The following is a 15,933-nucleotide window of genomic DNA, read 5'->3' as shown; positions in this document are numbered from 1 at the left end:
ATTTGTGTGTCTGTGTGTCTGTGTGTGTGTGTCTGTATGTGTGTGTCTGTATGTGTGTGTCTGTATGTGTGTGTCTGTACGTGCGTGTCTGTACGTGTGTGTCTGTATTTGTGTGTCTGTGTGTCTGTGTGTGTGTCTGTGCGTTAGCGTTCGTGTAGCGGTTAGCGCTACGCTGCGCTATGATTCCCGCTCATGGCCATTACCGGTGACGTTTATCTAAACTGGTCCTGGGCCTCACCTAGGTCGACTCAGCCTCATATGAGTACTTGGTGCGGTGCGTAGTAAACATCGACACTGGGAAAACAAAGGCAGTCGGGCGTGGTACTGGCCACTACCCCCTCGTGTGCCGTTGCGGCCTCCACAGGCGCTCGCTAACAGCACTTGCCCCCAACAGTCTGTTAAGGCTACACGGGGACCTTTGTGTTAAGGGGAGTGGAAACTGCAGTTGTTAGCGTACAGCCTACCGAGTTCCAATCACGCTCACGGCCACCGCCGGTGCCGAACATCTGAACCGGTCCTGGGCCTCCCCTAGGTCGACTTGGCCTTAACTGCATACCGACATGCGGCGTTGTGTAAACATCAGAACTGGGGAGGCGGCGGCGGCCGTGGCGGAGTTTTTTTTCCTGCCACACCACCGCCTCGTTGGCGCGCCGCGCCGGCCTTCGAAGGTGCCGCTCGCTAACCTTGCCCCAACAGCCTCGCGCAGGCCGCACGACGGGCACGGGAGGGGGGGGGACATTTGGCCGTCGCCCTCACCGCAGGCCATCTCGTCGCTCCCGTCGGTGCAGTCCTTCTCCCCGTCGCACAGGTAGTCCCGCGGAACGCACTGCCCGTTGCCGCAAACCGCCTCCTCGACGCGGCACGGGCGAGCGGCCGGGGGGGGCGGCACGGGCGCTGCGGTGTGGGGGACCTGGGGGCGCGGCGGCGGAGGCGTCAGCGGCGGCGGCGGCGGCGGCGTCGGCGATGATTGCGGCGACGGCGGCGGAGGCGGAGGAGGCGTGACGACGGGCCGGCTAGGAGGGCGCTCGGGACGGCTGGGTACAACAGCCGGGGGCAGCACGACGGCGGGAGGTGGGGTGGGCTCCGCCGTGATGGCTGCGGTGGGGGGGGGGAGAGACGGCGGCCATGAACGACTCGGCGGGGGGGGGGGGGGGTCTGGACGACGGCTCGGCAAGATGCGGAAAGGGGCTCGCGCGGAATCCGCACGACTCGGCGGAATCCGCAATGGCTCGATGGGAGCGCGATGAGTTGGCGAAGCGGACGGTTCGCCTCCTTGCCACACGCGTATCCCTCCACTCCGCCACGTCAAACTAATAGAGATGGACGGCCTCCTGCCGGGTGCAGCGTCGGTGCTTCGCAAACAAAACTCTGGACTTGACGCACCGTCAGCCGGCTCGCCAGAATGTCGGATCGACTCGTGAGCGGGTGCCGAGAGAGGTTCGGGAATCTGGAGCGAGCCGTCGGGTTGGCGGGAGCGTAAATAAAACTACGGAACTATTCGTTTCTTTACTAGGTAAGGGCCAACTGAACTGTGCAGCTCTTTGTCAGAAGCGACCTGGCCACAAATCGTAGCTCAACGAAGTGGCTCATCATCATCATGTGGACATTTATAGTAGGCAACTATTCTAAACTCATGATGATTCTAAACGTGTAGCGAAAAAACGGTAGACCCGGAGTTAGGTCCATGCGAACGTGCAAACTCCAGGGTCAGGATCTACTCCTGTATACCAGGCGAGGTAGTTAACATCTCGCCACCACGGCACCCTGAGGCACGATCTGGGCCGCTCTGCACAGCCCGGAATATATTTATCACGACGTGAGATTTTGGGGGTGGGGGGGGGGGGGAGTAAAGGGGGGCGATGGGGGGGGGGTGACTGTCCTGAAATGTCAAACTTATCATCAAACAGGGCCCGACATTCATACAAACAATCAGTGTATTTATTTTCTCCAGTAAATATCAATCAATAAATATTGATTATTGGGGGGCGGGGGGGGGGGCGCCATCATTCACCCCCCTGCCCACCCCTCCTTCCCGGAGACTCCAGGAAGCGTGCTGCTCCGTGCGGTGCGCCGTCAGTGTCCGCGTGGCGGTGATCGGGACTCTTACCGTGGCGCTGCGTCCGGGATGGCGGCAGGCAGAGTAAGAGACAGCGAGACACGTGGTCTCGGTTAGACACGGGGTCACGTACAAGGTACATCCACAGCGAGGGGTGCACAGGGGCACGTGCACAGGGGCGCACAGAGACACAGACAAAACCAAGACACACGCAGACACAGAGATACACAGAACAACACACAGGCAAAACAAAGACACACACAAACGCAGACACAGACATCCACACAACAACACATAGACAAAACAAAGACACACACAAACGCAGACACAGACACCCACACAACAACACACAGACAAAACAAAGACACACACACGCAGACACAGGGATACACAGGGACAGACGTGGGCACACTGGGACAGATAGGGGCACACAGACACACAGGGAGACACGTGGGCACACAGACACACAGGGAGACACACAGGGAGACACACGGAGACACACAGGGAGACACGTGGGCACACAGACACACAGGGAGACACACGGGGACACGTGGGCACACAGACACACAGGGAGACACGTGGGCACACCGACACACAGGGAGACACACGGGGACACGTGGGCACACAGACACACAGGGAGACACGTGGGCACACGGACACACAGGGAGACACGTGGACACACAGACACACAGGGAGACACGTGGGCACACAGACACACAGGGAGACACGTGGGCGGGCGAGTGAGTGACTACGCACCACAGTTGCTCTCGTCCGAGTCGTCCTCGCAGTCCATGCGGCGGTCGCACGCGTAGTCCAGGGGGATGCACTCACCCGAGCCGCACGCAAACTCCTCCGGCCCACACGCACGCGGGGCCTCCGTGGGCGCTGCAACACATGCACACGCACGTACACACGCACACGCACACGCACGTACACACGCACATGCACACGCACGTACACACGCGCACGCACACGCACGTACACACGCACATGCACACGCACGTACACACGCACACGCACGTACACACGCACATGCACACGCACGTACACACGCACACGCACGTACACACGCGCACGCACACGCATGCACACACAAAACGAACACGCGCACAAGTGTACACACGTACGCACACACACACACGTACGCACGTACACACAGGCACACGCGCGTACTTTATTAATACGTGTACATACAAAGACAAATATTTCCACCCTCGCCGTATAGCCTTTGCCGGACTACTAGGGCAAGTGCTGTTAGTGAGCAGCACCTATGAAGGCCGGAACGGCGTGCCTATGTTGGGGCGGTGTGGCCAGCATCATGCCCAGCAGCCTCGATCTCCCCAGTGCTGCTGTTTTACACACTGCATCGGTGTTTAAGGCTGAGTCGATCTAGGGGAAGCCCAGGCACCGGTTCAAATGTTCGCCACCCATGTTGGCCATGAGTGGGAACCCAACACGGTTTGCGGGTTTCGCAGTGCAGTGCGCTAACCACTGCGCCACCGCTCCCCGAGGTACACACACGTGCATGCATGCGCACACAGATGATCGTATTAGGCTTTACTAACACAAGCAAGCATGCATCAACACACACACACACGCATGCATGCATGAACACATACAGCACTGTTCAAGCAGACACATCCCCAGCCGTAACAGGCCATTGGGGCAAGTCCTTTAGCGAGCACCTACGAAGGCCGGCATGGTGGCGATGCTAACGCAACCGCTCCCGGTGCTCGTGTGAGCGCTGCTGCTTTACACACCGCAGCGGTGTTACTCATTTATGGCTGAGTCGACTTAAAGGGAGGCCTCGGACTGGTTCAGATCATCGTCACTGCTTCTGGCCGTGAGCGGGAATCGAACTCGGGTCGCCGGGTTCGTCGCGCAGCGCGCTAACCACTCGGCGACCCCCACACACCAACTACACACACAGACAAAGACAAAGATCCCCCGTGTAGCCTTAACAGACTGTTGGGGCAATCGCTGTCAGTGAGCACCTATGAAGGCCGGCATGGCACATCAGGGGGTGGGTGAACAGCACCACGTCCGGCCGCCTTTGTCTTCCTACTGGCGATGTTAATACACCGCACCGGGTACTCATTTCACGCTGAGTCAACTTGGGAATGGCCCTCTCTAATCTCTCTCTCTCTCAGCCACAATGACAAAAATCCTCTGGATAGCCTTTAACAGGCTGCTGGGGCAAGTGTTGTTTGCGAGCAGCACCCATGAAGGCCAGCACTGCACACAATGGGGTGGGTGGCCAGCACCACACCCAGCCGCCTTCATCTCCACAGTGGCGATGTTCACACTGCACCAGGTGCTCATTTGCCGCTGAGTCCACCTAGGCAAGATTCAGGAGTGGTGCAGATAATCGTCACCGGTGTTGGCCATGAGCGGGAATCAAACTCGGGTGGCCGGGTTCGTAGCGCAGCGCGCTAACCTCTGCACCACCGGCTCCTCCCAGACACATGCACACACGCGCACTTTGCTAGCACGTGAACTGTACACACGAAGATTTACCCTCCCCCTTCCACTCGTCGGACAGCCTTTAGCAGGCTACCACGAGGGACAAACACGGCGCCCAGCCAGCGCCCGGGGGCCCTGGCATGCCACCCACGTACCAAATACCACCGGGCTGCCCTCGGAGAAGGCGCCGATTCAAGGCCCCCCGTCGGATGAATTTGCACAGCTGGATCCGCAGCGTATCTTCCCCTGAATAATCGTAAATCTACGTTCCGTGTAGGCGCATTTCATCCGTGGGTTTCTGCCAATGCGTGCCGCGTAGGGAGAGCCGGGAAATAAACAGATCCTGCTGGGCAAACGGCCGGAACTCGGCAACGGGGGTCACGCCTGTTTACAGAGGTGAGAGATTTCAAGACAGATCTGACGATATCGAACGACTCCGATTGTCGTTAGACAGGAAAAGCAAAAGCGATATTCCGTCGCCAGGAAACAAACAGGACCTGCCGGGTCGATGGCCAGAACTCGGTGGCAGGGTGAGGGCCAGTTTACAGAGGTGAGAGATTCCAAGGCAGACTTCACTCCGACTCCGAATCCCTTAATCGGGAAAGGCAAAAGCGTTATTCCATCGTCTGGGAGCTGCACGGCGGCAAAAGCCACGGCGATCGCTCCAGGAACAGAGCCTCGGAGTCCACTGAAGGAGGCTGTGCGAAGGTCGCGGGGACCTCGTTAGTGAGTGAACACGGATCAGCTCCTGCAGATACCGCGGGGCTAGGCCACGGAGAGCCTTCACATTAATTTCCTCGACTTTGGAGTCCTTTAGAAGAAGATGATCCGACGAATCAAGCAGCAGCAGGAGCAGCCTACGGGCAAACCGCCCGTGAAGGTGCCCCCGATCTCGGGTGAGATCTCGAGAGGCTCGGCAGGATCTTCGAGCCTGGATAAGCGCTCGCCCGTACACGTGGGCCATTTTCAACGGCCACCTCGCACAAATGGGGCTCCTGAGAAAATGCCGGAGAAGATCTGTGGCCGTGAAAACCCAAACGGTGGACCGCACAGCAACACACTTCTTCAGGAGGACCTCCACATTGGCGTCCAGCTCGTGAACATCTTTGCCACCGTGCGTGAGAAGAAGAGCGCTCAGATGGACGGCCGCCACCTTGCCTCAAATCCCTCCGCTGTGCTGAGGCCCAGCACGGCAGCAGGCGGAGGAGGAGGACGGAGAGGGTAGAGACCTCGCGCGTGCGGGAACATTGCCAGGGAGGAGGCGACGGCACACGAAACCCACGGGGGCGAGGGGACGTGAGCAGCGCACGCAGTTAGCACGCCAGCGGGCCACCACAGACCACGGCACACGAGCGCACACGCCGCTACGCACAGCGGCGCGCACAGCGGCGCGCACTTACTCCACGGGGTGTCGGAAGGAGGCAGGGTCGGCTCGTCGTCTTCACACGCGCACCGCACACACGCAGTGACGATCACACACACAGTGAAGGTCACACACAGTGACGATCACACACACAGTGACAATCACACACACAGTGACGATCACACACACAGTGACGGTCACACACAGTGACGATCACACACACAGTGACGATCACACACACAGTGACAATCACACACACAGTGACGATCACACACACAGTGACGGTCACACGCAGTGACGATCACACACACAGTGACAATCACACACACAGTGACGATCACACACACAGTGACGATCACACACACAGTGACGGTCACACGCAGTGACGATCACACACACAGTGACGATCACACACACAGTGACGATCACACACACAGTGACGATCACACACACAGTGACCATCACACACACAGTGACGATCACACACACAGTGACGATCACACACGCAGTCACGATCACACACGCAGTGACGATCACACACACAGTGACGATCACACACACAGTGACGATCACACACACAGTGACGATCACACACAGTGACGATCACACACACAGTGACGATCACACACACAGTGACGATCACACACAGTGACGATCACGCACGCAGTGACCATCACACACAGTGACGATCACACACGCAGTGACGATCACACACAGTGACGATCACACACACAGTGATGATCACACACAGTGACGATCACACACACAGTGATGATCACACACAGTGACGATCACGCACGCAGTGACCATCACACACAGTGATGATCACACACAGTGACGATCACACACAGTGACGATCACACACACAGTGATGATCACACACAGTGACGATCACGCACGCAGTGACCATCACACACAGTGATGATCACACACAGTGACGATCACACACAGTGACGATCACACACACAGTGACGATCACACACAGTGACGATCACACACACAGTGACGATCACGCACGCAGTGACCATCACACACAGTGACGATGACACACACAGTGACGATCACACACAGTGACGATCACACACGCAGTGACCATCACACACAGTGACGATCACACACACAGTGACGATCACACACAGTGACGATCACACACACAGTGACGATCACACACACAGTGACGATCACACACAGTGACGATCACACACACAGTGACGATCACACACAGTGACGATCACACACACAGTGACGATCACACACAGTGACGATCACACACAGTGACGGTCACACACAGTGACGATCACACACAGTGACGATCACACACACAGTGACGATCACACACACAGTGACGATCACACACACAGTGATGATCACACACAGTGACGATCACACACACAGTGACCATCACACACACAGTGACGATCACACACAGTGACGATCACACACACAGTGACGATCACACACAGTGACCATCACACACACAGTGACGATCACACACAGTGACGATCACACACACAGTGATGATCACACACAGTGGCGATCACACACACAGTGACGATCACACACACAGTGACGATCACACACAGTGACCATCACACACACAGTGACGATCACACACACAGTGACGGTCACACACACAGTGACGGTCACACACGCAGTGACGATCACACACGCAGTGACGGTCACACACACAGTGACGGTCACACACACAGTGACGGTCACACACACAGTGACGATCACACACACAGTGACGGTCACACACACAGTGACGATCACACACGCAGTGACGGTCACACACGCAGTGACGGTCACACACACAGTGACGATCACACACACAGTGACGGTCACACACGCAGTGACGATCACACACGCAGTGACGGTCACACACGCAGTGACGATCACACACGCAGTGACGATCACACACGCAGTGACGGTCACACACGCAGTGACGGTCACACACACAGTGACGGTCACACACACAGTGACGGTCACACACACAGTGACGGTCACACACACAGTGACGGTCACACACACAGTGACGGTCACACACACAGTGACGATCACACACACAGTGACGATCACACACACAGTGACGGTCACACACACAGTGACGATCACACACACAGTGACGGTCACACACACAGTGACGATCACACACGCAGTGACGGTCACACACACAGTGACGATCACACACACAGTGACGGTCACACACACAGTGACGATCACACACACAGTGACGGTCACACACACAGTGACGATCACACACACAGTGACGGTCACACGCAGTGACGATCACACACAGTGACGATCACACACGCAGTGACCATCACACACAGTGACGATGACACACACAGTGACGATCACACACAGTGACGATCACACACAGTGACGATCACACACGCAGTGACCATCACACACAGTGACGATCACACACACAGTGACGATCACACACACAGTGACGATCACACACAGTGACGATCACACACACAGTGACGATCACACACACAGTGACGATCACACACACAGTGACGATCACACACAGTGACGATCACACACACAGTGACGATCACACACAGTGACGATCACACACACAGTGACGATCACACACACAGTGACGATCACACACACAGTGACGATCACACACAGTGACGATCACACACAGTGACGGTCACACACAGTGACGATCACACACAGTGACGATCACACACACAGTGACGATCACACACACAGTGACGATCACACACACAGTGATGATCACACACAGTGACGATCACACACACAGTGACCATCACACACACAGTGACGATCACACACAGTGACGATCACACACACAGTGACGATCACACACAGTGACCATCACACACACAGTGACGATCACACACAGTGACGATCACACACACAGTGATGATCACACACAGTGGCGATCACACACACAGTGACGATCACACACACAGTGACGATCACACACACAGTGACGATCACACACGCAGTGACGGTCACACACACAGTGACGGTCACACACGCAGTGACGGTCACACACACAGTGACGATCACACACACAGTGACGGTCACACACGCAGTGACGATCACACACGCAGTGACGGTCACACACGCAGTGACGATCACACACGCAGTGACGATCACACACGCAGTGACGGTCACACACGCAGTGACGGTCACACACACAGTGACGGTCACACACACAGTGACGGTCACACACACAGTGACGGTCACACACACAGTGACGGTCACACACACAGTGACGGTCACACACACAGTGACGATCACACACACAGTGACGATCACACACACAGTGACGGTCACACACACAGTGACGATCACACACACAGTGACGGTCACACACACAGTGACGATCACACACGCAGTGACGGTCACACACACAGTGACGATCACACACACAGTGACGGTCACACACACAGTGACGATCACACACACAGTGACGGTCACACACACAGTGACGATCACACACACAGTGACGGTCACACGCAGTGACGATCACACACAGTGACGATCACACACGCAGTGACCATCACACACAGTGACGATGACACACACAGTGACGATCACACACAGTGACGATCACACACAGTGACGATCACACACGCAGTGACCATCACACACAGTGACGATCACACACACAGTGACGATCACACACACAGTGACGATCACACACAGTGACGATCACACACACAGTGACGATCACACACACAGTGACGATCACACACACAGTGACGATCACACACAGTGACGATCACACACACAGTGACGATCACACACAGTGACGATCACACACACAGTGACGATCACACACACAGTGACGATCACACACACAGTGACGATCACACACAGTGACGATCACACACAGTGACGGTCACACACAGTGACGATCACACACAGTGACGATCACACACACAGTGACGATCACACACACAGTGACGATCACACACACAGTGATGATCACACACAGTGACGATCACACACACAGTGACCATCACACACACAGTGACGATCACACACAGTGACGATCACACACACAGTGACGATCACACACAGTGACCATCACACACACAGTGACGATCACACACAGTGACGATCACACACACAGTGATGATCACACACAGTGGCGATCACACACACAGTGACGATCACACACACAGTGACGATCACACACACAGTGACGATCACACACGCAGTGACGGTCACACACACAGTGACGGTCACACACGCAGTGACGGTCACACACGCAGTGACGATCACACACACAGTGACGGTCACACACGCAGTGACGATCACACACACAGTGACGGTCACACACACAGTGACGATCACACACACAGTGACGATCACACACACAGTGACGGTCACACACGCAGTGACGATCACACACGCAGTGACGGTCACACACGCAGTGACGATCACACACGCAGTGACGGTCACACACGCAGTGACGGTCACACACACAGTGACGGTCACACACACAGTGACGGTCACACACACAGTGACGGTCACACACACAGTGACGGTCACACACACAGTGACGATCACACACACAGTGACGATCACACACGCAGTGACGGTCACACACGCAGTGACGGTCACACACGCAGTGACGATCACACACGCAGTGACGGTCACACACACAGTGACGATCACACACACAGTGACGGTCACACACACAGTGACGATCACACACACAGTGACGGTCACACGCAGTGACGATCACACACAGTGACGATCACACAGAGTGACGGTCACACACACAGTGACGATCACACACACAGTGACGGTCACACACACAGTGACGGTCACACACACAGTGACGATCACACACACAGTGACGATCACACACACAGTGACGATCACACACACAGTGACGATCACACACACAGTGACGATCACACACAGTGACGATCACACACACAGTGACGGTCACACACACAGTGACGATCACACACACAGTGACGGTCACACACACAGTGATGATCACACACAGTGACGATCACACACAGTGACGATCACACACACAGTGATGATCACACACAGTGATGATCACACACACAGTGACGATCACACACACAGTGACGATCACACACAGTGATGATCACATACAGTGACGATCACACACACAGTGATGATCACACACAGTGACGATCACGCACGCAGTGACCATCACACACAGTGATGATCACACACAGTGACGATCACACACAGTGACGATCACACACACAGTGACGATCACACACAGTGACGATCACACACACAGTGACGATCACGCACGCAGTGACCATCACACACAGTGACGATGACACACACAGTGACGATCACACACAGTGACGATCACACACGCAGTGACCATCACACACAGTGACGATCACACACACAGTGACGATCACACACAGTGACGATCACACACACAGTGACGATCACACACACAGTGACGATCACACACAGTGACGATCACACACACAGTGACGATCACACACAGTGACGATCACACACACAGTGACGATCACACACAGTGACGATCACACACAGTGACGGTCACACACAGTGACGATCACACACAGTGACGATCACACACACAGTGACGATCACACACACAGTGACGATCACACACACAGTGATGATCACACACAGTGACGATCACACACACAGTGACCATCACACACACAGTGACGATCACACACAGTGACGATCACACACACAGTGACGATCACACACAGTGACCATCACACACACAGTGACGATCACACACAGTGACGATCACACACACAGTGATGATCACACACAGTGGCGATCACACACACAGTGACGATCACACACACAGTGACGATCACACACAGTGACCATCACACACACAGTGACGATCACACACACAGTGACGGTCACACACACAGTGACGGTCACACACGCAGTGACGATCACACACGCAGTGACGGTCACACACACAGTGACGGTCACACACACAGTGACGGTCACACACACAGTGACGATCACACACACAGTGACGGTCACACACACAGTGACGATCACACACGCAGTGACGGTCACACACGCAGTGACGGTCACACACACAGTGACGATCACACACACAGTGACGGTCACACACGCAGTGACGATCACACACGCAGTGACGGTCACACACGCAGTGACGATCACACACGCAGTGACGATCACACACGCAGTGACGGTCACACACGCAGTGACGGTCACACACACAGTGACGGTCACACACACAGTGACGGTCACACACACAGTGACGGTCACACACACAGTGACGGTCACACACACAGTGACGGTCACACACACAGTGACGATCACACACACAGTGACGATCACACACACAGTGACGGTCACACACACAGTGACGATCACACACACAGTGACGGTCACACACACAGTGACGATCACACACGCAGTGACGGTCACACACACAGTGACGATCACACACACAGTGACGGTCACACACACAGTGACGATCACACACACAGTGACGGTCACACACACAGTGACGATCACACACACAGTGACGGTCACACGCAGTGACGATCACACACAGTGACGATCACACACGCAGTGACCATCACACACAGTGACGATGACACACACAGTGACGATCACACACAGTGACGATCACACACAGTGACGATCACACACGCAGTGACCATCACACACAGTGACGATCACACACACAGTGACGATCACACACACAGTGACGATCACACACACAGTGACGATCACACACACAGTGACGATCACACACAGTGACGATCACACACACAGTGACGATCACACACAGTGACGATCACACACACAGTGACGATCACACACACAGTGACGATCACACACACAGTGACGATCACACACAGTGACGATCACACACAGTGACGGTCACACACAGTGACGATCACACACAGTGACGATCACACACACAGTGACGATCACACACACAGTGACGATCACACACACAGTGATGATCACACACAGTGACGATCACACACACAGTGACCATCACACACACAGTGACGATCACACACAGTGACGATCACACACACAGTGACGATCACACACAGTGACCATCACACACACAGTGACGATCACACACAGTGACGATCACACACACAGTGATGATCACACACAGTGGCGATCACACACACAGTGACGATCACACACACAGTGACGATCACACACACAGTGACGATCACACACGCAGTGACGGTCACACACACAGTGACGGTCACACACGCAGTGACGGTCACACACACAGTGACGATCACACACACAGTGACGGTCACACACGCAGTGACGATCACACACACAGTGACGGTCACACACAGTGACGATCACACACAGTGACGATCACACACGCAGTGACGGTCACACACGCAGTGACGATCACACACGCAGTGACGGTCACACACGCAGTGACGGTCACACACACAGTGACGATCACACACACAGTGACGATCACACACGCAGTGACGGTCACACACACAGTGACGATCACACACACAGTGACGATCACACACGCAGTGACGGTCACACACGCAGTGACGGTCACACACGCAGTGACGATCACACACGCAGTGACGGTCACACACACAGTGACGATCACACACACAGTGACGGTCACACACACAGTGACGATCACACACACAGTGACGGTCACACGCAGTGACGATCACACACAGTGACGATCACACAGAGTGACGGTCACACACACAGTGACGATCACACACACAGTGACGGTCACACACACAGTGACGGTCACACACACAGTGACGATCACACACACAGTGACGATCACACACACAGTGACGATCACACACACAGTGACGATCACACACACAGTGACGATCACACACAGTGACGATCACACACACAGTGACGGTCACACACACAGTGACGATCACACACACAGTGACGGTCACACACACAGTGATGATCACACACAGTGACGATCACACACAGTGACGATCACACACACAGTGATGATCACACACAGTGATGATCACACACACAGTGACGATCACACACACAGTGACGATCACACACAGTGATGATCACATACAGTGACGATCACACACACAGTGATGATCACACACAGTGACGGTCACACACACAGTGACGATCACACACAGTGACGATCACACACACAGTGACGATCACACACACAGTGACGATCACACACAGTGACGATCACGCACACAGTGACGATCACACACAGTGACGATCACACACACAGTGACGGTCACACACACAGTGACGATCACACACACAGTGACGGTCACACACACAGTGATGATCACACACAGTGACGATCACACACAGTGACGATCACACACAGTGACGATCACGCACACAGTGACGATCACACACAGTGACGATCACACACACAGTGTGACGATCACACACAGTGACGGTCACACACACAGTGACGATCACACACACAGTGACGGTCACACACACAGTGATGATCACACACAGTGACGATCACACACAGTGACGATCACACACAGTGACGATCACACACACAGTGACGATCACACACAGTGATGATCACACACACAGTGACGATCACACACACAGTGACGATCACACACAGTGATGATCACATACAGTGACGATCACACACACAGTGATGATCACACACAGTGATGATCACACACACAGTGATGATCACACACACAGTGACGATCACACACACAGTGACGATCACACACGCAGTGACGATCACACACGCAACGACAGCATTATCGACAAGGAGACTCCATCATCTCATCTGCCATGGTAAGTGCACCGTGGTAAGTGTGCCATGGTGAGGGTGAAATGTGCCATGGTTGGTGAGCGTGCCATGGCGAGCGAGCCGCGTGTGCCGTACCGTGACCGATGCGCCGGAAGCTGTAGCCCTGCGTGGAGACGCGGTAATTGGCGATGTCGCCGGTGCGCACGGCGCGCCACAGCACGGCCGCCACCTGCGCCTCGTCCGCGTTGCCCTCCGACTGCACGTCCACGTCCACCATCACGTGACCAAACACCAGCCTGGGAGAGGGGCGGCAGAGAGGGGGGGGGGGGGAACCGCTCGAGTGAGCGACGCCAACACGCGGAAAACAGCGCGCGTGCGCTGTGGGGAGCGGTGGCGCGACGGTTAGCGCCACCGCGCTACGGGAGTTCCATTGCCGCTAGCCGGTATCTGAACCGCTCCTGGGCCCTCCCCTACGTCGACTCAGCCTTAGTTGAGTGCCTGGCGCCGTGTGTGTGTACGTGCCCGCGCACGCACGCACGCACGCGCGTGTGTAAACAGCACCAGGACTGGGCCGTGCGTGGTGGCCGGCCACTACCAACCCACTAGTGGCGCCGTGCCGGCTTGCTGACGGCACTTGCCCCGACGGCCTGCACGGGCTACGCCGGGGGGGAGAACTTTTGTCTTTGTGTACGTGTGTGCGGTTGCGTGGATTGTTGCCGTGCGCGTGCGTCGTTACCGGATGAGCACGACCGTCACGATTTGCTCCCCGTCGACGTTCGCAAACTCGGACTCCAGCTGAGGAGGAGAGGTGGGGTGGGGGGTCAAGGGTCACGCGGAAGCGGCAGCGTTAACACAAAGCCGATGTCCGACACGAGGGGGGCCACGCGAAGCCTCCGTGCCAGTGGGGATGAAGAACGGGACGGACGGTGGAAATGGAGTGGGGGGGGGGTCTTACTAGTAATCGCCGCAAAGTTGTACAGGGGAAGCCGTGAATATATCCGCGGGTGGCTACGTTCCACAACCGCGATATTCGAAACTTAAGCACTTACCAAAGTAATGGGGTTAGCTACACGGAAACCACAAATAGACAACATCACAAGTGGAAATAAGTACCGTACTCTATGGCAACTAAACAAAAAAAATCATTAATTGAAATAAACTGCTTTAAAACCCAATACAAAAAAACATTCCTAGACAATAAGTAGTAGTATACATGACTGAATAAACAGCTGCTTACCGATGATGATGATCCAAAAGCATCTGTGTGCCTGTATTTTTCCGCGAGTG

General features: G+C 55.4%; 1 protein-coding gene across 6 annotated transcripts in view; it reads right to left on the bottom strand.

The window, feature by feature from the left end:
- HSPG2 (heparan sulfate proteoglycan 2) overlaps window positions 1-15,435 on the bottom strand; it is a 119,904-nt gene extending 104,469 nt beyond the window's left edge. For 5 of the 6 annotated variants that reach the window (XM_061568129.1, XM_061568127.1, XM_061568130.1 and 2 more), the window contains exons 1-5: window positions 15,383-15,435; window positions 14,782-14,942; window positions 5,920-5,958; window positions 2,813-2,941; window positions 757-1,095 (exon numbers count right to left, since the gene is read on the bottom strand). In XM_061568129.1, the coding sequence (XP_061424113.1) occupies window positions 757-1,095; window positions 2,813-2,941; window positions 5,920-5,958; window positions 14,782-14,923 (649 nt within the window). In that variant the 5' untranslated portion in view covers window positions 14,924-14,942; window positions 15,383-15,435. The remainder of the gene's footprint in view (window positions 1-756; window positions 1,096-2,812; window positions 2,942-5,919; window positions 5,959-14,781; window positions 14,943-15,382) is intronic. The other variant, XM_061568128.1, reaches the window with a different exon arrangement.
- Window positions 15,436-15,933: the final 498 nt, after the last annotated feature.

This window comes from Lethenteron reissneri, chromosome 40, assembly GCF_015708825.2.
Source record: "Lethenteron reissneri isolate LAM-NWPU_2019-01 chromosome 40, ASM1570882v1, whole genome shotgun sequence".
In the NCBI taxonomy this organism is placed as follows: domain Eukaryota; kingdom Metazoa; phylum Chordata; class Hyperoartia; order Petromyzontiformes; family Petromyzontidae; genus Lethenteron; species Lethenteron reissneri.
The sequence above is the reverse complement of the archived record's forward strand: the minus strand, read 5'-3'. Positions and strand labels throughout refer to the sequence as shown.